Here is a 25,564-nt window from a genome sequence, read left to right as displayed (position 1 = left end):
AAAAGGGTCTAGGCCCGAAACATCAGCTTTCCTGCTCCTCTGATGCTGCTTGGCCTGCTGTGTTCATCCAGCTCTACACCTTGTTATCTCAGATTCTCCAGCATCTGCAGTTCCTACTATCTAAATGGTAGTAGTTTTGGGTTTGGAAGGTGCTGTCTAAGTGTCTTTGGCATATTTCAGCAGCGCAACAGTTCTGCCGCTGAGCTTTATCAGTGAAGTGACTGAATGGCCCCACAACCTAAACAATCAACTGGGCTGCCTGTCCTAGATGGTGTTAAGCTTCTTGAGTGTTGTTGGCGCTTCACTCATCCAGGTAAGTGGAGCATATTCCATCGCACTCCTGACTTCTAGTTGGCGGACAGGCTCAGGGGTGTTTGGAGGTGAGTTATTTACTGTAGTGTTCCTAGCCTCTGACCTGCTCTTGTAGCCACTGTATTTATGTGGAAAGTCTAGTCAGTTTCTGGTCAGTGGTAACCCCTAGATTGCTGATAATTGGGGATTCAGTGATGGTAAAACCACTGAATATCAAAGAGTGGTATTTAGATTGTTCTTTTGTTGGAGACAGTCATCTCCCTGGCCAATATTGATATCATCATGTAATCGTCATCATCCTCTTCACTATTAACTACCCAGCCAATTCTAATGTCATCTAGAAATTTTCCAATCATGCCTCCCATAATTTAAATCATTAATATCCACAAACAGGACTACCCCAACAGCCCTCTTTTTTCTACTTGTTCCTGCCCCATGGAACTTATTTATTCCTACCTCAGCGCGATTTCTCCCCTCGTCCAGTCCGGCCCTCTTACATCTGCATTGCTTTATGTTGGTTTCAAAATTTCCAGTTCGTGGGTTCTAGCCACCTCCTCTTAACCATCAATGTGCAATCCCTTTACATGTACATCCCCATCAGGATGGTCTCAGGGTTCTCTGCTTCTTCCTGTAAAAAAATGGCCTAAACCATCCCCATCCACCACCCTCCTCCACCTGGCCAAGCTCGTACTCACCCTGAACAAATTCTCGTTTAACTCTTCTTACTTTCTTCAGGTCAAAGGTGTGGCCATGGGTACCCCCATAGGCCCCAGTTATGCCTGTCTGTTTGTGGGGAACATGGAACGTTCCTTGCTTCAGTCCTATTCTGGCCCCCACCCACAACTCTTTCTCCAGTACACCAATGACATAATCGGTGCTGCTTCCCTCTCTTGTCTGGACTTGGAAAAGTTTATCAATTTCACTTCCAGTTTCCACACTGTTTTCACCTTCATCTGGTCCATCTCTGACTCCCCCCTTTCCTTCCTCGACATCTCTGTTTCCATTTCTGGGGATGGGCTGGCCACCAATATCCACTATAAACCCACCGACTCCCATGCTCACCTGGAGTATAAATCCTTACGCCCTGCTTTCCGTAAAGACTCTATTCCATTGTCCCAGTTTCTCTGTTTCCATTGGATCTGTTCTGATCATGCCACCTTTGCACGGGGTACCTCAGAAATGTCCACCTTTTTTCTTCACCCGAGTATTCCCCAATACCATGATTGTCAGGGCCCTTAGCTGTATCCAACTCATCTCCCACACTTCTTTTCTCACCCCTTTCCTTCCCTCCTACAACATCAGTCAGGACCCCTGGTCCTCAGTAGCCACCTCACCAGCCTCTGCATCGAATGGATTGTAAGCTGCCTCCAGTTAGATGCCATGATCTGATACACAACCACCTTCCGTGACACCCCCCCAAGACCACCACTCTTCTCTCCTTTGTCAGTCTCAGCATAAGCTCAAAGAGCAGTGTCTCATTTTCTGCTTGGGGACCCCGCAGCCTCTAGCACTCAACATTGAGTTCAATAACCTTAGAACATGGTTCCGTCCTTCCATGTTTTGTATCTTCCCCAACACCCAGTCCTGTCCTCTCATGATATGGGTTGCTTTCAGCATAGCCTGGCCATTCTCTCCTACTCTCAGCTCTCATTGTCACTTATTCAGCTTCTCTTCTGTCCTGTCTTATTATAAATAATTCCCTCGTCTGTCAATCCCTTTAATATAGAACATAGTACAGCGTAGGAACAGGCCCTTCAGCCCACCATGTCTGTGCCGACCACAATACAATTTTAAGCTGAATCCTAGCTGCCTGCACATGGTCTGTATCCCTCCATTCCCTACCTGTTCATATGTCTGTCTAAATGCTTCTTTGCTAATGTAGCTGCTTCTACCATCTCCCCTGGCAGTATGTTCCGGGCAACTACCACACTCTGTGTAAAAATACTTGTCTCGTATATCTCCTTTAAACTTTCCCACTCTCACCTTAAACCTAGACCTCCTAGTATTTGACATTTCCAGCTGGAAAAAAGACTCCGACCATCCACCCTATCCATACCTCTCATAATTTTATATACTTGCATCACATTGTCCTTCAGCCTTTGACACTCTAGTGAAATGGATCCAAGTTTTTCCAACCTCCCCTTGTAGCTAATACATTCCAATCCAGGCAACATCCTGGAAAACCTCTCTTTGTAGCCTCTCCAAAGCATCCACATCCTTCCTTCAGTGTGGCGACCAGAACTGCACACAACACTCCAATGTGACCTCACTACAGTCTTATACAGCTACAGTATGACTTGCCAACTTTTATATTCAAGGCCTTGACCGATGAAGGCAAGCGTGCTAGATGCCTTCCTTACCATCTCATACGTTGTGTCGTCACTTTCAGGGAGCAATGAACTTGCAGCCCAAGATTCCTCTGTCTGTCAATGCTCCTAAACTTCTTGCCATTTACTGCATACTTTCCCCTTGCGCTTGACCTCCCAAAATGCATCATTTCATTCTTGTCCAGATTAAACTCCATTTGCAATTTCTCCGCCGAACTTTTCAACTGATCTATATATTGCTGTATCCTTTGGTAATCTTTCTCACTGTCCACAACTCCACCAATTTTCATGTTGTCTGCAAACTTACGAATCAGAGCACCTATACTTTCATCCATATCATTTATGTATAGTACAAATAACAGAGGTCTCAGCACTAATCTGTATGGAACACCACTGTCCCAGACCTTCAGTCAAAATAACATCCTCCACAACTACCCTCTGTCTTCTATGGCCAAGCCAATTTTGCATCCAACTTGCCAACTTGCCGTGGATCCCATGTGACTTAATCTTGTGGACCAGCCTACATTGAAGGACCTTTTCGAATGCTATAGTGAAGTCCATGCAAACAACATCCACTGCTCTACCCTTATCAGTCCTCTTCATCACTTCCTCAAAAAACTCAGTCGAGGTTAAGAGACAAGATATGCCCCACATAAAACCATGCTCCCTAACCCTAATATGGCCATTCTTCTCCAAATTTGAGTAAATCCTGTTGCTAAGAATCTTCTCCAATGATTTCCCAATCACTGATGTAAGGCTTACTGGCTTGGTCATATCCTGGATTACCCCTGTGGCCCTTCTTAAACAGAGGAACAACATTGGCTATTCTCCAGTCTTCTGGGACTTGGCCTGTGGCTAAAGAGGTTGCAAAGATCACTGCCAATGCTTCAGCAATCTCCTCTCTGCCTCCTTCAGGATCCTGGGATAGACCCCATCAAGCCTTGGGGACTTGGCTACCTGAATGTTTTTCAAGACACCCAATTTCACCCCCTTCTTAATGTTGACATGCTCCTGAATATCAGCATACCACCCCCTAATCTTGCCACCATCCATGTCCTTCTTGGTGAATTCTGATGTGAAGTACTCATTAAGGACCTCACCCACTTCCTCTGGTTCTACACACACATTCTCTCCTTCGTCCTTGGCGGACCTACCCTTTCCCGAGTTAACTTCTTGTTCGTAATATCTGTATAATGTGCCTTGGGAGTTTTCTTCATTGTACTTGCCAAAGACATTCATGGTGCCCTTTAGCCTTCCTTATTTCTTGTTTAAGTTTTTTTCTTCTTCCTCATTACACCTGGATGGGCTTGTTTGGTTTCAGTTTTTCTCTGTCTCTGTGTTGCATTTCCACCTATCTGCTCATCTCCCCGCTTCAGCCTCATCTTCAGCATAACTACCACCTTTTCTAGTTGCTATCAATTCTGCTGGAGAGTTATTGAACCCAAAACGTTATCTCTATTTTCTTCCCATTGATGCTGGCAGACCTGCTGAGTTTCACCAGAAATTTATTTCAGATCTTTACTTCTTTGTTTTAATACTATTTAAAAATTAACCCTCTTCAGCTTTTAGCACCCCTGACTTAAGGCTGCAATAAAATTAAACTTCTAATGTGTAGTTAGTTGTTAAATTAAAGCAAAAGACTGGATTGTAGATAAAAATTGAGTCCTAAAGACTCTCACACCCACCAGCTCCCACTGCACACTTTATTTTGTTAATTTTTTTATTACTACACAGAAATTTGAAAAGCATTGGGTTTTTGTATATTGCCATTAAATGTATTAGTAGTTAGTTATTGAACCATTTCAGTAGGGATATTTTCTGCATTTTTACCATGCTGAAAAATATGCTAAATTATGGCACTGACCTGAAGTCAGATTTAACTGTGTTTGGCGATCTTGCCACAGTTGCCATTTTTCGAACTTTTCAGTGCCATAAATTAGGATTTGTGCTCTATTTATAAATTTTGTTTCTGGCTACGTCACCTTCTTTTTCATTTTTACAAATTTGTGAGCGCAAGGTTGGAACCTCCTTGCATCTTTGTCCTTTGTGACATATGTGGGGTGTAGTACTGATTGTTAACAAAGTGCGCAAGTGATTTCCACTACTGAGGAATGAAGCATGAGAGTTTCCATGGTCTATTTGGCTGCTTCTATCGCCTACTCATTTAAAAACCTATGCAGCCTGGCACATGCCTGCTCCTCACAATTAATGATATTATCCATATTAGGTTTCTGGCTTATACAGGCTCAATACACTGACGTAGATTTGTGAATTGTTATAGAGTGCAGAATGTGGTGTCTGTCACTCAAGTTTTACATAACTGAGTGATTTCAGCTTGTAGACGACTTCCAAGTAGACACTACCAATACAGGATAAAAACCGAAACAACTGCGGATGCTGTAAATCAGGAACAAAAACAAAAGTTGCTGGAAAAGCCCAGCAGGTCTGGCAGCATCTCTGAAGAAAAAATCAGAGTTAATGTTTCAGGTCCGGTGACCCTTCCTGTTCTGAGGAAGGGTCACCAGACCCAAAACATTAACTCTGATTTTTTCTTCACAGATGCTGCCAGACCTGCTGAGCTTTTCCAGTAACTTCTGTTTTTGTTACTACCAATACAGGAATGGGAATAAAGCTGTGCTGAAATGATGATCCAGATAAAAGCAATATTCTTCCATGTGAGTACTGAAGATTGGCGATTCACCAAAATATGGCAGAGACAACAAATTAGCTTTGCTCATGAGTAGGGCAAACAGTAATGTGCAAATTCAGACTGTGTCTTGAATTTTATATGCAGATAATCACAGTTGTGCTTAAAAGAAAATGCGTTGGACTATACACTAAAGAATGGATGTGACATAGACAGAATCATACAAGTAAAGTTGAACAAAAGTTACGGAAATGAATTAAAATTCACTGTGAAGAAAGTAAATTTTAAGCAACAGGAAGCAAAACAAAGGGACATAAACATACCAGATAATTACTGCTATTTTTTCCAGTTGTGCATGTTTGCAGGAGCATGAAGCTTGGATTTTTTTTTCACATAATTGCAATATAATAGATGATCATGAATTATAGACACTCTGTTGACAGTTGGTTATGCACTCAGTTTTCTGAGGTCAACTTATTGGTATGTTTTCAGGTGCTGACTCAAATGAGCCATAAGAAGCACACTAGTGGTTGCAAAGGAAAATTGCACATAAGTGAAACTGATAACAATGGGCACCGTTAAAAGAAAGTGTCAATAAATCATAAAACAATTGGAGAATCTGCATTGGCATTCCAACCTGCTGGAGCTTTTGGCAAAACTGAAGAGACAAGGAACCACGTGGATTACATTGGGTATTCAGAAACAGGCTATTTGGCCCAAATGGTCTCTGCTTGTATTCTGCTTGAATCTCCTCCCATCTTTCCTCCTTTAAAACTTAGAAGCAGGAATAGGTCATTTGCCCCATTGAGTTGCTGCACCATTCAACATGATAGTGGATGATCCTCCCTCAATGCCATGCTCCTGCCCTCATCCTCTAACCTTTGATGCCTTTACCTCTAGAAATCTATTTCTTTCTTAAATATATTCAGTGACTTGTCATCCACAGCCTTCTGTGGTAGAAAGATTCCATAGGTTTATTTACCCCCTGAGCAAAGAATTAACTTGCCATGAGAGTCCTAAATAGTCTGCCACATATCTTGAGACTGTGACCCCTTGTTCTGTACACCCTGGCCAGGGGAGTCGTCATCCTCGCATTTAGTCTGTCCAACCCTGTTTGAATTTTATAAATTTTAAGGAGAGGCTCTCTCATTCTTCTGCTCTCTAGTGAATCCAATTTCTCCTCATATGACAGACCTGTCATGTCAGGAATCAGTTTGGTGAACCTTCACTGCCCTCCCTCTATGCCAAGTATATCCTTTATTGGGTACAATATTTCAAGTGTGGTTTCACCAAGGCCCTTTTTGTAAGGCTTCCTTGCTCCTTCACTTTCATGCAATGAAGTCCAAAATCCTATTTGCCTTCCTAATTGCTTGCTTCACCTGCATATTTGCTTCCAGTGACTGATGAGCAAGGACACTCAACTTTCTTTTGTACATCAACATTTCCCAATCTATTGCCATTTACCAATACTCTGCCTTCCTGTTTTTTTTCTACCAAAGTGGACAACTTCACACATATCCACATTATTCTGTGCCTACCATGCATTTTCCCCTCAATGCCAAAATTGCCCTGAAGTCTCTTAAAATACTCCTGACTACTATCAGTCCCACCTAGTTTTTTGTCATTAACAAAAATGGTAGATGTGTTGGCTGTCATGTACCAAAGTTCTGTAGATTCTAAAACAGTCCCAACAGATTGGAGGGTGGCATATGTTACGTCGCTATTTTAAAAAGGGGGAGAAAAATGGAAATTTTGGACCAATTAACCTAATATCAATTGTAGGAAAATGCTGGAGTCTATTATAAAAGATGTGATCACTGGACACTCAGAAAATATCAAAGGGATTAGACAAAATCAACATGTATTGATAAAAGGGAAATTTGATTCTCTCATCCAAATTGTTCATATATGTTGTAAATAGCTGAGCCCAAGTACTTATCCCTGCAGAACCCCACTCATCACTGCCTTTCACTCCAACAATGACCCACTATCGCTACTCTGTATCTTGTCTGCTAACCAATTCTCAATCCATGCCATTACGTTGCCACCAATCCCAAGTGCTTTGATTTTACACACTAACCTTTGGGACTTTACTTTCTGAAAATCCAATAAATCACACCGACTGATTCACCTTCACCTATTATTCTAGTCACACTCTCGAAAAACTCCAGTAGGTTTGTCAAACAGTATTTCCCTTTTATCAATACATGTTGATTTTGTCTAATCCCTTTGATATTTTCTGAGTGTCCAGTGATCACATCTTTTATAATAGACTCCAGCATTTTCCTACAATTGATATTAGGTTAATTGGTCCAAAATTTCCATTTTTCTCCCCCTTTTTAAAATAGCGACGTAACATATGCCACCCTCCAATCTGTTGGGACTGTTTTAGAATCTACAGAACTTTGGTACATGACAGCCAACACATCTACCATTTCCATGACCACCTCCCATAATACCTGGGGTGTAGATTATCAGGCCCTGGGAATTTTTCAGTTTTCAGTACCATTCGTTTCTCCAGCACTTTTTTTTACTCATACTAGCAAAGTTATTTGTTTTGTCGTCTATGAAGACAAATCTAAAGTAGTAGTTTAATTTATCGGCCATTTCCATGTTTTTAATGATCAATTTTCCCAATCTAGTCTATAAAAGACTTACATCTGTCTACCTTTTTTTATTTTTATATATTTATAAAAACTCTTATGATCTAACTGTATGTTCCTTGCAAGTTTACTCTCATCAATTTTCCCCTCTCAATCCCCGCTTCATTCTCCTTTGCTCATTTCTAAACTGCTGCCAGTCCTCATACTTGCTATTTTTTCTTGCAGTTTTATATAAATCTTCTTTGTGTCAAATACTAAACCTGATTTCTTTTATCAGCTATCATGACTGTCTATTCCCTTCTCCTTCAATTTTTGGCAGTTTCCCATTAAATAAATCTGTGCTATTTACTTCAACCGCATGATATGGCTCTGAATTCCAAATTTTTGCCTCTTTTTGGATAAAGGAGTTTCTTCTGGATTTCCTAATGAGTATCTTATCTTGATGGCCTTCAACTTGGTCCTCCCCATGAGTGATAACACTGGCCAAGCATTTATGGGACGATCAATAATTTCACAGGTCTGTAAGTCTGAGGCAATTTGACCTCAGCCATTTCTGCGAGCTCGAACTATACTTTCTATAGTACCTGGCGCTGGAGTTCTAATCCCTTTAATGATTGATGTCCCACCCCCAAAAATGCTAGCCCTGATGAAGGGCAAGAGTGCTGGTTCATTGAGGGCTGGAGACAGTATTGCTGTAGGGGCAGCCTCTGTGGACCACTGGACCCTGGGTCAGGAAGGTCCACAAAGAGGCTGCCAGGAATGACCTGTGCATCTCCACATGTGGTAGAGAACTTCCTGCCTCTGGTAAACTGCCAGCAATAGCAGGAAGAAGCCCTTGTCTGGCCTTTAATTGGCCACACAGTTAGCTTCAGAATGGAGGGCCATCCTCCATCGTCACCGATGGCAGCATCAGCAGAGGAAAGTGACAGCCTCGTCCCCTCCCAACCAGTTTTCCGGACCTCCCAGTTTCCAGCCCATTCCTCGACCTGTTCTTAAATCCAATCCGTTCTCTCTCTGTCCGCTCCTTCAAAACCTCTTATATTTTTAAAGGCCTCAGCCTTCTTTGATCAAGAGAAAGGCCTGTTAATTATTTCCTCCAACGTATTATGATGTATTTTTGGCTCACCCATTTTCTGCAAAAGGCTTGAGCCTTGTATCCACTTCAATATATGTTGTTAATTTCTTTTGCTGCTTTAATGTTGCCTGTTTTGCTCATAATGTCTGCCTTTAAAACCAATTGATTAGCTACCTTAAACCCATTGGGTTGATAAAGGCTTGTAATAAGCAATGAAAAACCATAGCAGCTCTGTGGAGATCAGGCGACAAATTCCAAGAGAGATATTTGAGTGAAGATATGGAATATTCATTATCAGTGTTGTTATATCTGGATGTCATCAAAACCGTGCATGTTATATTCAAGAAATATTCAAGTTAGAATATTGTGCACAGCAATACTTTGCATTGCCAATGTTCTGTCAATGAGTAATGTGGCATGAGTTTACAACATGCAAGCCTTAGTGTCACTGAGATCCCAGTCTCATTTGATCTCCTGTAGTGAGCTGCCAAAAAGAACAGCTGGTAAAATCCAAGTGCATGGGAGGGAAAGGTCACAAATGGAACATAGGAACCTTCAAAGTAATTATAAAATCATTATGAATGACCATTTAATGTATCTTGTTATAACGACATCCAATTAAATGCAGTTTTTGTATGGAGCCAAAAGAACAGTATTTTTGACACTGCGCAGACAGGTCCTACACAGTATAAGGATTACGATTATCTTAAGGGAAAAAACAAATACTGTATCCATTTTTATCATTCTGGATATAGTGAAGGTAATGAGTAGAATTAAAGTAAATCAAAATATTAAACTTTGAGACATGCAGAAAATTTCCACATCTTCCTTGTCCTACAGTACTGTGCACAACTTCCAGCTATTTGTCTAGCCCACCAATGATGGCTGGGGTGAAATCACATGTTACCTCTGTCAATCTTCTGACCATGCCATAATCTAACTGTAAAACGTATGCGGCCTGGGGTAGACTTCCAGAGATAACTGAGCAAAGTAAAAGCTAAACTGCGTTCTCTCAATGATCACAATGGAGTATTACTTTCGGTTGGTGTAGCATGACTGCTATAGAGCTCTCTGTCTCAATTAATCGGATCATAGGTCATCCCTTCACTTGTTATTCAGCTGGTGGTACTTTCCTCACATCGTCTGGCACTTTTGATCGGCTGCAGAGACTTGTTAGTCAGACTGTTGACACTCCACTTTGCGGAATCTTTTGATGTCTCTGCCTATAAATTCTGTGCCTGTGTGCTTTTCTTCACTTCATCTGATGAAGGAGCAGTGCTCCAAAAGCTTGTGATTTCAAATAAACCTGCTGTCATGTGACTTCTGCCTATAGAACTTAACTACCATAGTTCTTCAGTTAAATTTGGGCCTTAAATAGAATCTGACCAGATTAAGTTGTAGAGCTTTGCATTATCAAGTACAACTGCAAAATTCCAATCAGTCATGCAATGCAGTGCTATTAAAGAAAATAAATATTGTTTTTGAATTTAGTTAGTTGGTAGTATGTTTTTTTTGTGGGGTGTTTAAGAAACCTTGTGAAACAAAAAAGTTGTGCACTTCTCATATTCTATTACAGATTATTTTAATATAATCTGAATAGAGATGATGCCCTGGCATATGTTGGAACATGGGAGTTTTTTTTTAAGTTTTGACTTCAGTTAATCACAATAGAGATCTTTGCCCACTTACACATTCTTCAAAAATATAGGTTGAAAAATTGGCAAAACGTATCATTTTTTTTTCATGATTTACGAAAACTAATCCATATGTTTCCCGTAAAGCAAGCCTTTATGCCACTTGAAGGTTAAGCCAATATTATCTTGTCTGAACAATCCAGATAAAACTGTCACATTAAGTCCAATGTTAATATTATGCAACTGGGTGAGTAAATAGTTCTTTATTTGCTGGTACAAAAGAATCATTGTCTCACTGACTTTTGAAAAAAAAAACAAGCTACAAAATAATTATAATTTTGAATATCATCTTTAGTATACTTTAAAAATATTAAAAGAGCTGAGATCTATTTTACAACTTTTCTAACTTCAATTTTTTGTGAATGAAATAGTAATGAACAATTATTAACAGTTATGTCAAACCCAACATGGGAAAGCATTACTGTCATGAAATATGGGGCAGGTATTCTTATAATACCTCTGACCTCTTCTTTTCATAATTGTCCAATAAATATGAACAAGAAAGTATCAGTAAAAAAAAATAGACAAAAGCAAAACAAAAGGGATACGCTGTTCTCCATCTAAGAAGAGATACACTGTCCTTCATCTCCTGTTTTTTGAGCTCAGTTCCTAAGCAAGGTAATAAAAAGTAGTCAGATTCTTCTACCCTGATTATGCCTATAACCTATAGGCAACCATCGACCTTTTATAGATCTGGTCCTACAGTTCAATGTTGCTTCCATTCAAAATGCCAATCAGCAGCTCCCAGAAAGTCAATAGCACAAAATGACTCTTTGCTGAGTCGCAACACCAAGGATAGCCCCTGTTGCATTGCGTAATGTTGCTTCCCTATGCTTGACATAATAAAACTCTGCAGTATTTTTGATAAATCATCTTGATGTGTGCATGAATAGATACTAAACATGGTCAATTTGTTGACCATTTTATATTGGACGCACAGTGCATCCACTCAAATGCACACAAAAATGTTGTATTTATTTTCAAGTCGTATTACATGATTGATTTCAATTGCTTGTGTTTTATTATTGCTAGCTATGAGGATATCAAGAGTTTGCACTATCCAGGTTGTTTATTCAGAAGATGGTACAATGGTTAAAATTAAAGAAGTGAACAATCAATTAAGCTCTCCAGTAGGCACTGTCATTCCTATGGCATAACTTCTGATCTCCTGCTCTCAAACAGGTTTTTTTTTTAGAATTCAACGGGTGTACTTTTACAACAATTTAAAAAAATTAAAAGTATTTCCTCTGCCCTTCCTGTCTATTTGGGATATTTTCTCTGACTCACCTTCCCCCTCATCTCTCTCTTTTCCTCTTGTGCTAGAAATTCTACTCACAGTCTCGCAGGTATTGGGCACCAGTGTAACATCTTTTCAGTTTAGCCAAAAAGAAGAAGGTTTAGCAAAGCTTTTTTCTTGCATTCTGACCGGTTTAAATGCTGGAACCTGCAGGGTCAGGTGGCAGCAGTGATTTCAGGAAGTGGAGTCTGGAGATTGTGATGTCAAAGTCACTTAAGGAGAGAGTACCTGGGGGCAAGGGAATAGACCTTGGGGAGGGCACCCAATCTGGAAAGGTGGTGATTTTAAGGCTGTTTTTAATATAAAATATATAAAGTATGAAATATTGCTCCTGTTCTTCCAGGTTTGATTGCAGTTCCCTCAGCTATGCTTAAGATTGTAGCTTGGGAGATCAGGTATTTATTACATATTGCTTCCACTTTCAAAGTTACAGCAGAAGAACTTAAAATTCAGTGATGCAACACTGTATGAGGGCTAGTTCACTGCTCTCTATTTATCCTCCTCGCAGTCTGCCACAGTTCTAAGAGTTAAAGCTAAGTCCCAACTGTTTAGTTGTTGTCCTGTTTCCTCGGAAGTGCTGAAGCTTGCATAGGACCTTGATTTCTCAGTGAAAAGTGGTTTTTCCAACTTGTTTTTTGACTGGCATTGGTTTCCAAGGTTAACGGGAAGAAGGGAGAAGAGATTTTGATATCTTTGATGTTTTTAGTCCATCTAGCGTTCCCTCTCCTTTGTTGCTCCTGCTGTTGATGTACAGTTATTTTGTGGAATCTGCTGTCATTGTTTTATTCTAAGCTGGATAGAAGTAGCCAAACTTTAATGTTTCAATCTGAGAGTTCATCATACAACTGTGAGTAAAGAAGAGATTCTGTACTGATTTTCAGTGCCTCTGATTTTCAACTGCATTGAAAATGGTCTTTTCAATGCAGTTGGTTTCATAGATTCCATGTAGGTTCTCTATGTTTATGAGGTGATCACACTGGCCATTTTAAAGCAATAGTGCCCTTTGTGAAACCATTTTTAGTCTGTGATATCTTGGGTAATAAAGTCAACTGATTGATCTTAATGTTAGGTTCTCTCTCTTGAATGTAGAACCAAAAAGTTCCATACGAGTGAAATAACTGTAATAAAAGTTTCAATGCAAGGGAAAGCAGGATGGACGAAGCTTTCAAATAACAAAGGGGATATGTTGTTCATCTCTCAAAAACTTTCTGCAGGAGTACCACAAATATATGCTGAGGACGCCCCCTGGGGGACTTCAACTTTAAACCTGCCATAATTTTATAACCAGCCATAAACTGTTTCAAAATAAATTCACATGAAAACACCAGCAACTGGAAAATCTAAATCTGCATTGACCTTCAGCTCTGAATAATTATTTAGGGAGCCTAGGGGAAATTCAAGATGAGGTTTCTGACAAAGGCCTAGGTTTCTGAATCTTTCCAGTAATGAAAATACTGTTAGATATCTCATTGATGTCAGGACTGTACTGTGTGCAATGCACTCGCCTGGCCATAATGTTTCTCATAGTGAACTGAACTGGCATCAAGATAATAGGGTAACAGGAGGAGAATAAGAGTTTGGTTGCACTTTTGGCTGAGAGGACTTGTAAGCTCTTCAGTGTAAATCTAATCATTGTAATTGTGCTTGGTTCTATTGTAGTTGACTATGGGGACATTCATAGACTCTCCTTCTCATGTTAATTATCTGATTCTCGACTCCTATTTTAAACTGAATGTTGAGGGAGAGACTTTGCTCTAATTGTTTCTTACATTATGGAACATTTTAGCCTGATCTCTTGTCTGAAATGAATATAGGAAATGTTAAAACACTCGAGTGTGTCGGTGTAGACATCTGTAGTTAAGTAGATGAGAAGCTTCAAATGTGGATCCTTCCTCAAAACTGGAAGATATTTGAAGAGACGAGGAAGAAAACACAGCTATGCATAAGAAATGGAATGGTCTTTCTGTAGTCTTCCCATTTTGGGATCTAGAATATGGGCATCCTTGGGCTATCAGTTCACAATTAGTGTCTCATTTTAAATTATGCCTCTTGTGGAACACTCTTTATCTGAAAGAGGGTTAATTTCCTGTTTAGATGGTGGTAAAGGACTGATGGATGTGTCAGGCCGTAAGATGGTGTAATGCTTTAAGTAGTTCTTCAAATAGCCCCGCATACCTTGAGTCTCCCAATTGATGCAATTAGTATATTGGGTGAGTAAAAAGTTACCATCAGAAATTTGTTGCTGCAGCTTTGTATTACACATCAGAACAATAAAAGAGGAAGTATCAATTAACACCAAATTGCCACAATAAACCAAAAAAACTTTTTTTCAGAAGTAGAACTCAACTAGTTTGTAACTTTTCTTAAGCTTCAATTTTTCACTATCATAGACTGTCTAGATGATGTTTAGTCAGGAAAAAAGTAGTCAAGATCTCTCACTGAATCTCACTGACTAGATGTCAGATTGACTCTCCAAATGTTTGAATGTGTTGTTTGGTGGCAGCAAAAGTAATGAAATCCTGATTTCAATATTGTCAAAGATTTGTTAAAAACATCATAGACAAAAGTAAGAAAGATTTGCTTTTATTTCTCTTTAGCTGACCATTTACTTGTCAACATTATGAAAGCCTGATTAATGAAGATTTTGGCCAGAATATGCTTCTTAGTGATGCCATATTGTCACATACAAATGTCGTATGGTTGTTTCAATTGAATCTGGTGGAGATTGCATATAACTTCAAAAAAAAAATTACACATCAATCCAAAATCTTTTAAGAAACAGAACCATGTACTCCTCAAAAGAAGTAGCAAAAATTAGCTTAAACCATGATGCACTGTTAAACAGTGGAGAGATTATTGAACAACCAAGGAATACAGAATGAAAATATCCTCCTTTGAAGGTGTGTGTCATATTGTATGGTTATAGATTGGTCAGCAGTATTTTTAACCCTTGTAATTTTTTTTCAGCATCTGTGGAATACAACATTTGGAAAGAGCAGGGAATAACTTGACCCTGTTTGATTCACTTTATTTCTGCATTGTCACCTTCTCTACTGTGGGGTTTGGGGATGTGACACCCCAGATCTGGCCATCCAAGTTGTTAGTGGTCATCATGATCTGCGTTGCCCTTGTGGTGTTGCCTATACAGGTAAGCAGTACATAGCATGAAATATGGTTTCAAATAATATCAATAACCTTCAATATTAAAAAAGATAAAAGTAAGCACTTTTTAATAATTGTTATTCCAATAGTTTTATTTCTGGTATACTGAAATTTCAGGTGTTTTATTTATTTCATTAATTGCAAAATTCCAATGATTTATTGATCCTTCATTGCCATATGTTCCCATTGTCAAAAGTGAACCTTAATCATGTCATATGAGAAACAACAAATATGAGGCTAGAAGAGGTGATTAACATCTATTGTAGGCAGTTATATACCCTGGAAGTAAAAGTATCCTCCACATGTAATTTTCTTTTTAATTTATTTGTGGGATGTTGGCATTGCTGGCTGGCCAGCATTTATTGCCTGTCCCTACTTGCCCTTGAGAAGGTGGTGATGAGCTGCCTTCTTGAACCGCTGCAGTGCATGTGCTGTGGGTTGACCCACAATGCCCTTACGGAGGGAATTCTAGGATTTTGACCCAGTAACAATGAAGGAACAGTGATATATTTCTAAGTCAGGATGGTGAGTGGCTTGCAGGAGACCTTGCAAGTGGTGCGCAGTGCATTGAAAAAGCAGATTGGTGCAAGTGGCAGTGTTCCCATGTGTCGGCTGCCCTTGATCTTCTAGATGGAAGTGGTCTTGGGTTTGCAAGGTGCGATCTGAGGATCTTTCATGAATTTCTGCAGTGTATAATTTCTTGTAGATAGTACACACTGCTGCTACTGAGTGTCAGTGATGAAGCGAATAAATGAAGCCGATCAATTTGGTTCCTTTGTCCTGGATGGTGTCATGCATCTTGAATTCTGTTAGAGCTGCACTCATCCAGACAAGTGAGGAGTATTCCATCACATTCCTAGCTGGTGTCTTATAGATGATGGAGAGGCTTTGGGGAGTCAGGGGGTGAGTTACTTGCTGTGGTATTCCTAGCCTCTGACCTGCTGTTGTGGCCACTGGTGTGTTTAAGTGCTAAGTCCAGTAGAGCTTCTGGTTAATGGTAACCCCAAGATGTTGATAGTAGGTGATTCAGGGACAGTGGTTAGATTATCTCTAATTGGTGATGGTTATAGCCTGGCATTTGTGTGGCATGAATGTTATTTGCCACTTGTCAACTCAAGCCTGGATATTGTCCAGATCCTGTTGCATTTGGACATGGACTGCTTCAGTATCCGAGAAGTCGTGAATGGTGCTGAACATTGTGTAATCATCAGCATACATCTCCACGTCTGACCTTTTAATAGAGGGGAGTTTGCCACACTTGGTTGAATGTAGCCTTGATGTCAAAGGCTGTCACTTACCTCAGCTCTGGAGTTCAGTTATTTTTCCTTGTTTGAACCAAGGCTGTAATGAGACCAGGAGCTGAGCAGGTTATTGCTGAGCAGGTGCTGCTTGATAGCACTGTTGATGACATCTTCTATCACTTTACTGATGATCGAGAGTAAACTGATGGGGTGGTAATTGGCTGGGTTGGATTTCTCCTGCTTTTTATGTGCAGGGCATACCTGACCAAATTTCCACATTATCAGGTAGATGCAAGCATTGTAACTGGACTGGAACAGCTTGTCTATGGGAGTGACAAGTTCTGGAGCACAAGTCTTCAGTATAATTGCCAGAATGTTGTCAGGGCCTGTAGCCTTTCTGGAATACAATGTCTCCAACTGTTTCTTGATATCAGGTGGAGTGACTTGAATTGGCTGAAGACTCGTATCTGTAATCCACTCGCACTTCTGTCAGCGGCTTCACGACTAGTCCACAGCTTTTCCACATGGTATTTCCAAAATGATGACTCAAACAATTTAATGTAAATTTAAATGTAATAAATATAACTTGCACTTTCCACAAAATCTACCTACTCAGAAATTTACATAAAAGCAAAATACCACTGCTGCTGGAAATCTGAAACACACAGGGAATGCTGGAGAAACTCTGTTTCTCTCTTTACAGTTGCTGCTGAGTTAACATTTCAAATCCATTATGCTGTTCTTCAGAACCTTAGAAATTTATGAATTTTACTTGTGAATTGCTAGTTATTTTAAGCACATAATGGTACACTTGTTTCGCTATATTTGAAAAACTCCTTAAGACATGCAGCAAAAAAGCATTTATGTCTTGAGCATATTAACTATACGGAATTTTTTTCAATTGATTCACAAAACTGGATTTGGGTTACAGATGTAAAGTGCTATTGTCAATCATTTTCAAAGCTCTGTGTTCACGAGTTCAGTATGGTAACACTAAATTGCACAATTTATCAAATTTACATTCTTTTTATGTTGAGCTGTGGTGCTTACTTATGCTTCCACGATGTAATCTCTCTTTTTGATAGACTGACTCATGGTTTCCGGCTTTGACCGTTGCTGCCATATCTAGGCATGAATTTCATAGGAAACATCTCTAAATATAGAAGTGTACCAGAAAATTAATGAAGAATATTCATCTACTATACAATGCAGGAGAAGATGCCATTTGCGACCACCCCCACCCAAGGAGGACAACTTGATTTTTTAGCAAGTTGTTTAACATTTTGATTGGTTCCCAAATGCTTCAGTTTTCATTTTATGAGGTAAATTGGGCGGAAAAAGAATGGAAATGTGTAGATCTCAAGGAATTCCATGACCTGCACCACTGAGAAGGACCTGGGCACAGGAACACCACCACCTTTGGTTCCCCTCCCAGTCAAACATTGTGCAGAATTAAATGGCAAGTTTTGGGGCAGGAGAAGTTGTGCCCTTTCCACTGTCTCACCTCTTACTGATGACATCTGAGGCGGGAAGGCTCATGGATAGGTTTCCTGCACCGCTACCCAAAGAGTTGGCTGGGGGCAGGCCCCCTGCTGTCAGTTCGGGCCCACTACTATTTAACACTCCAGGAGCATTAGTTGGCTAGAGGTAGGATGTCCATCTCTCACTTGAGTGGGGTCCTGATTTGGAGAGCTGCCGGTCAACCTGATGGAGACTTGATGGAGAGGTTGGCAGGGCAGGAGGGTGGGGAAAGATGTGGACCTTTGTAGGGCAGGGAACCCGATATGGAAAGGGGTCACTAAAGTGGGGTGAAGCCCCTCCCAAATTCCAAGACACGAGCATAGTGACCTCGTGGGCATCCCACGGTCACTGGACGGCTCCCGTATGAAGTAGCCTTTAAGTGGCTGCCCCTCATAAAAACATGGCTAGGTTGGAGCCACACTGTAGACTATTCAGGCTTTCCTGCTTGGAAACCCACCAGTGGGGAACTGTAAAATGCTGCCCATCAAAACAAACCTGACATTTAGAACTTCTGAGGGAAGGACAAATAATTTCATGCAGTTCTTAAATTTACACCCTTTTGCGGGGGGAGTAAATTTTAAAAAGTCTTATTCTAGCTAACTGGCTCAGTAACTGTTTGTCCTGCGTGTGACAGTGTAATAGTTAGGCTACTGGGCATTGTAAAGCAGAGGCCTAGAGGAATAATTGAATCCCTTGGTTGCAGGTTGAGTAATTAAATTAAGAAAGGGCAGTGTTTGTTAAAGTGAACATGAAGCTGTCAGATTGTCATTAAATAAAAACTGAAAGAACTGCGGACGCTGTGAATCAGGAACAAAAGCAGAAGTTGCTGGAAAAGCTCAGCAGGTCTGGCAGCATCTGTGAAGAAAAGTTAGCGTTAACGTTTCGGGTCTGGTGACCCTTCCTTAGAACTGCAAATTCCAAGACATGATCAAAATTTTCTGAGGACGGGTCACCAGACCCGAAACGTTAATTTTAACTTTTTGTCACAGATGCTGTCAGACCTGCTGAGCTTTTCCAGATTGTTGTCAAAACCCAGCTGATTCAATATTCTTGCCACCCTCACTCAATTGGACCTATATGCCCTTTCAATTCCACTTTAACATGAACTGCCCATGGAAGTGGCCAAGTCACTCAGCTGCCTCACAAAATCTAGTGGAAGAAGATGACCCATCACTGCTGTCTCTAGGCAACTAGGGATGAGCAATAAATGTTTGAACTGCCAGTGATGCACTCATCCAGAGAACTTATTTTTTTTAAAGTAACACTTTTATCCATGTTACATTTGTTTAGTTGGTTGTAAATAGCACATTTAAAATGAAACTCAAAATTGTCGTGTTGTTTTTCAGGTTCTTAGTATTACGTTTTTCAAATCAATTGGTTTAATGTCTGTTTTCATGTTCACACTGTCAGGCCTCAGCTATTGCCTGCATTGAGTCATGAAGTCAACAAGGTCGAAAGAGACCCTGCACTGTTTTCCCTTACTAATTACGCTGTTTTCTACCTAGATGTGCTTTATTTTCCCAAAAGAGAAGAACACTGAAATAATCAGCAACGGTGACCCCACTGTGTACAATTTAGAAAAAGAAGTGAACTTATCTCATTGAACCAACGTAGTTTGTCTTCTGATGCATTCACTCATGTTGTGCTCCTGTTATTCCTGATCAACTAAGGTTGAAAATTATGTGTTTTGTTTTGCCTGCCAGCTGTTTCTCATCCTTGCTATCAAAACATTCATCCACTAAGGGGATTTGTCTAAGCCGGATGTTGGGGCAGGGAGGCCGAAAGCTTACAAGTTCAATTTTGCCAACTCCCAGCCCACTACTTGCACCTGCCAAGTTTCTCACTTAGTTTTGTGTTGCTAGAGAACTCCTTCGCATTCAGGTTGGGAGAGTAGGGGGTGCTTTCATCCTAGGAAAGGTGAATGTGATAATGAGGAAGCAAACCTCATTGTCATTTGTTTTTTTTTTAAGGTTATCTGCTGGGTCAGAAGTGTTAGAACACCCAAGAACTCTACTGAGATGAGGATTTGGTGGACCCTGGCAGTGAGTGTCTTCGCACTTACTTCCTGAAGAATTTTACACTCTCGTCTCTGCAACGCCCACTCCTCATATTAATGACCTCTCTCTGTTGAGGCCTCCAGTGACACCAACCCATCCTTCCCAACCCCAAGGAACTCTGATTCCTCTTCCCTAGCTAGGCTTCTGATACCCATCTCAGGACCCTGATGGTGTCGACTCCACCACTCCCCTAACTCCCACTTTTCGTCCCCACTTCTCCAGATGAGTAACCCACCCAATCGTGGTGATGTCTTCCCCCAACTCCATTTAATCGTCTTCCACAACTCAAACCTCACTCTCCTTCCTCCCTTCCCAATCAAATCCCTACTCGCGCTCCTCCCCCACCCCATCCATGCAAGGCCACAGATGTGTGATGGAGTAAAAACTCCACAGCCAGTGGAGGATCCTGAATTTTGGCGTTTCCTGACTTTATGCTGGCTCACTCCCTGCCAGTCAGATCAGTAAAAATAAATCCCGGAGTGTGTGAACTTAATTTCCCAGAGAAAATGCGTCCTCATCAGCAGACGATGGAAGCCACAATCAAATGCTGTGTTTTGTCACATACTTAACGTGTTCTAAATTCATTCAAATTGGCCATTAAAGGTCAGTGTGTTCTTGCCTTTTGGGAGCTAATCCTTTAAGCAGCGCTGTCCATTTTCGTATTGCTGCCACTTACCTTATCTCAAGTCCAGTACAAAGGAAAAATTACAATCGGGAAACCTTTGCTTGCTGTGAAATGAAATATGAGCCATGGGTAAAGTAGGTAGCAATAAACCCTTTACCTGTACCTTACAAGTACATTAATCGTATGTGAAATTCTTCTCTGAGTTGTTCTGAGAGACGGACACACAGCACACTGACAGATCGTATATTTGACTATAAATGAGAGGATTGTGGTGGAAAATCATTCCTGCTGGGTCCCTCAGAGGCCCAGAACTGCTGGCTATTTCCTTTGTGATCTGTATGGTTTCAGTGAATGGCCACACATGGGGCTCCCTGATCTGGACACTACAGATTGATGCCATTACATTACATTGCACAACACAGCCTAACTGGCCAGTACAATGACAAGATATTAAAATCTGACCACGCAGAGCTAGGTGACAAATTTGTCCATCACTCAGCAAACATCAAGTGCGAAGCTGCAAGGCGGCCATTCTCTTAAAACTATTCTTACATTATCAGGCACCAAATTGCAGGGAGAGTAAGAACTTTTGCTATTGTAAACATTCTGGAACCCCTCTTGTCTGGTTATTGGGAACATTGTGGCAAATGCCTGAATTTGCCCAGCAGCGTTGTTGCACTGTCGCATTGCATTGCATTTCATCAGTGACCTGGCCACAAAAAAGACTGGAACACAAATCTGGGGTGGACGTCCTCAGTGCATCTGCGTGTACACCCTAACGGGTCAATGGGGCGCTGGCTGGGCAAGAGGCAAAATAATACTCACCAAAAAGACCAGTTGGCCAAATATTGGCACATGGGGACTATCACTGTCGACCTCCCTGCAGTCTAAGAAAAAGAGTGTTCACCACTACTCTGCTTACTGTCTCTGAGCTGATCATATAACCACTAATTCCTTGTGTTTACATTGCATTATGACATATTTCACAGAACAGATGGGGATGAGCAACCAATCTGCTTACGGGAAGCAAGTTGTTCATTTGGATGTAGAATAATGACTTGCGAACTTTAATGCAGACACCTTTTTTTAAATTTAATCCCAGCTGGCGGAGTTTTCCAGGCACTTGGAGTTGAAGTCTGCTGGATTGCGGAGGTTAAGTGCATTTCCACTTATCTGCCGTCTCCAACAGGCCACCATAATTGGACATTTCCCTAAACCGTCAGATCTCCTGAAAGAACTATGGACACTGTGTAATTCAGGAACAAAAACAGAAGTTGCTGGAAAAACTCAGCAGCTCTGACAGTACCTGTGAAGAAAAAGTCGGTGTTAATGTTTTGGATCCGGTGACCCTTCCTCAGAACTGATGGTAGCTGGGAAAACGTTGGATTATATGCCGAAAATAGGGAGGGGAATGGGGTAGGGAGTAAATGATAGGATAGAGCCTGAAGAGAGAGAAGAGCAGTTGGACAGACAAGGGAGTTGATAACGATCTGGCTAGGAGGGTGAATAATTGTTAATGGGGACTGTTAGTAACTAACAATAGATAGTGTGATATGCTGTGTAATAACAAGGCCTGATGTGTGGGGTATGAGGCTAGGACATGCGAGAGTTTAGGCCCTAAAATTATTGAACTCAATATTGTGTCCGGAGGACTGCAGGGTCCCCAAGCGGAAAATGAGATGTTGTTCTTCCAGCTTGTGCTGAGCTTCGCTGGAACACTGCAGCAAGCCAGAGACGAGATGTTGGCCAGGGAGCAGGGTGGTTTGTTAAAGTGGCAGGCAACAGGTAGCTCAGGGTCTTTTTTGCGAGCAGAATGTAGATGTTCTGCAAAGCAGTCACCCAGTCTTTGCTTCATTCCCCCAATGTAGAGGAGACCACATTTTCTTCACAGATGCTGCCAGACCTGCTGAGCTTCCAGCACCTTCTGTTTTTGTCCCTCAGATCTCCTTTCCTTTGTTCTAATCTGTCTTTTACATTTCAGTATTCCCTCTGGCTTCAGTCTTCTCAACCCTGGCCTTACATCTTGCTTCTCAACTTTTAGGCCTCCCTGATCTAGCTTGAAATCTGTCTCCTGACATTTTGATCTTCCTTACTCAGGCCTCTGATCTCACTCATCCCGGCGTCTGATCGTTCCCAGACCAGCTCTGACCGAGGCCTTCAATCCCCCTTGACACAGGTCTCTGATCTCCATTCCATTTGGTCAAGGGACCCCCATCGAGGAACCCCGTGGTGCCCGCCATTAAATATTTAGTTAAAACAGGCACAGAAGCAGCAGACAAGTTTGCTCGAGACACCCGGAGAAAATTGGATTGAAAGTTGTAGAAGTCCACTGACATCATCAGTACCATGTTGGGTCCGGCATGTGTGCATCTGGCTTTCTCCATGGACAAGTTGGCAACTTCCATGGAGAGTTGGAACTGCACCTAGATATAGTGAGAGAGAAAGGAGAAAGAAAACCTTTTTTTAGGGCAGATAGGTGGCATGGATGACACCTTAATGTAAATAGAATCTCATATTTGTAAATACATATTTTCACCTTATGCCATCACATGTCTGATCAGCTATTATTTTAGCTGCAGCTACAAGAATGAAGCTAGAGAGGCTAGCCTTCCTTCGTGCCACATCATCTGTCTAAAGGAGTGCTGCGCAATGATAAAACATTGTCATGTCTGAATATGGCAACAACAGATGTTGTAAAGCCTCCCAGTTGTTTGTTAATTTTTATCACACAGCAGGAAAATTAAAGAAAGAACAAACTGAAGACTTACATTTATGTTTGGGAATTAACAGGAGCTGCTTGCTTTCCAGCATCAACACACTTACAGTCAATGAATAATAACTTCACCCAACTCCGTTCCATTGAAAGTGGGGCACAAATAAGTCCTGTCTGCTCTGTCTGTCATGATGAAGGTGATGTTTCTTCTGATCAGCACCCTCCTCTTCCTCCTCAGAAGAATATTGCTCCTCATCGTCTGTCATTTCCCCTTTTTCCTTGAGGAGATATTGTGTGGCCCGGTTAGAAAGAGACCAAAGATATGGGTTTCTGCCCTTTCTTTGCATTGTGAGTGGACCTTGTTGCTGTAGACTCTACATTTGAAGGCTTTTCTACATCAGCTGGAGTTTGTTGCTGCTGCTGCTGGGCTAGTATGTGTTCCTCATCACTCTCTGTGACTCGGCTGTGGCCACAGAAGTGATCACAGCTGCTGTGCCAGGATCTACTGGTAAATGGTTTCAATGAATCTCTGTGGGGAATATCAAAAATTAAGCATCTCCTTAGTAATGTGAGCAGTGAGCAGTCACAGCAGACACAAAGGACAGCTTACCATAGTCCTCCATACATTGGGACATGGAGAGTAACAGGACGCCCTGACATGGACCTTTAACATAGTAGATGTTAACCAGATGTGTACTGCGCAAGCAATGCCTGTGTATACAGTCAGGGATTACAAGTGTGGTAGGAACAAGAACACCATCCACCACATCCCCCCCCAAACATCTGCCAACAATCCCCTCCCATCCAACCCTTCGCAAAACTGAACAAAGGCAGCATTGCTTGTAAGAAATCAGTTGTGTAACACTCACAAACCAATGTGTAAGGAAAGCAGCTTCAGCAATTTGTGCAGCCTGAGAGACCTTGGACTACGTTTGTGAAAGGGTTACTCTTTATATGTTGTCTGTGATTACTAGGATTATTTTGTAATGATTACTGTTGTGGTTAAGATTGCTTGTGTTCAGGATTTGTGATTGATGTAATTGTCACTGCAGTCACAGTGCAACATTCTGTGGTTAAAGCTGCCCTTAATGTATGCATGTACACTGGTAATATACAAGTGCCTGATTATTTGCCCTTGAAGAAACTCGTATCACTCATAACTGAACTCCATTCCCTCAGATAATAAACAAACACTTATTCTGCCTACTCTGGGTGTGGTGGCAGCAATTTCTTATTTCCACTGCATATTTGTGATTTGGATGAGGATGGAAGACAACACAGTGAACGTTCCTAAATCTGAGGATTGGGAACAGTTTAGAACTCAGCAAAGAGGGACCATGGGATTGATTAAGGAGTTGAAATTAGAGTACAAAAGTAAGCTTCCAGGGAAGCTAAAGACTGATGCTAAGAGTTTCTATAGGTACATGAAGGGAAAGAGATTGGTAAAGACAAATGCAGGCCCCCTATAGTCAGAAATGGAGGAATGTGTAATAGGGGACAAAGAAATGGCTGAGGAACTGAATACATAGTTTGGTTCTGTCTTAGCAAAAGAGGACACAAATCAGATACTGGAATTGTTGGAGAATGCAAGATTTAGTGAGAGGGAAGAACTGTGGGAGATCAATATTAGTAAAGAAAATTGCTGGGAAAATTGTTGGCATTGAAGGCCAATAAATCCCCAGGGCCTGTTAATCTACATCCCAGAGTACTTCAGGAAGTAGCTCTAGAAATAGTGGATGCATTGGTGGTCATCTTCCAGGATTCTATAGACTCTGGAACAGTCCCTACAGATTGGAGGGTGGCTAATATCACTCCAATATTTAAAAAGGGAGGTAGAGGGAAAACAGGGAATTATAGACTGGTGAGCCTAACATAAGTAGTGGGGAAAATTTTCAAATCCATTGTCGAGGATTTTATAGCAGAGCATTTAGGAAGCAGTGGCACGATCAGACAGAGTCAGCATGGATTTATGAAGGGGAAATCATGCTTGACAAATCTGTTAGAATTCTATGAAGATGTAACTAGTAGAGTTGACAAGGGAGAGCCAGTCGATATAGTGTATTTAGACTTTCAGAAAGCATTTGACAAAGTCCCACACAAGAGATTAATGTTTAAGATTAAAGTGCATGGGATTGGGGAAATGTATTGAGATGAATAGGAAACTGGTTGGCAGAGAGGAAACAAAGAGTAGGAATTAATGGGTCCTTTTCAAATTAGCAGGCAGTAGCTAGTGGAGTGCCCCAGGGATCAGTGCTGGGACCCCAGCTATTCACAATGTATATTAATGATT

The 25,564-nt window shown here is 41.1% G+C and overlaps 1 protein-coding gene across 1 annotated transcript in view; it reads left to right on the top strand.

Annotated features, from left to right (window-relative positions):
* The window catches only part of LOC109929875 (potassium channel subfamily T member 2-like), a 636,785-nt gene that overhangs the window by 282,684 nt on the left and 328,537 nt on the right, over positions 1-25,564 (top strand). The window contains exon 10 of the mRNA XM_048602052.1: positions 14,923-15,103. Within this exon, the coding sequence (XP_048458009.1) occupies positions 14,923-15,103 (181 nt within the window). The remainder of the gene's footprint in view (positions 1-14,922; positions 15,104-25,564) is intronic.

Source organism: Rhincodon typus, chromosome 10, assembly GCF_021869965.1.
Source record: "Rhincodon typus isolate 14 chromosome 10, sRhiTyp1.1, whole genome shotgun sequence".
NCBI lineage: Eukaryota > Metazoa > Chordata > Chondrichthyes > Orectolobiformes > Rhincodontidae > Rhincodon > Rhincodon typus.
This window is presented reverse-complemented; position numbering and strand designations above follow the sequence as displayed.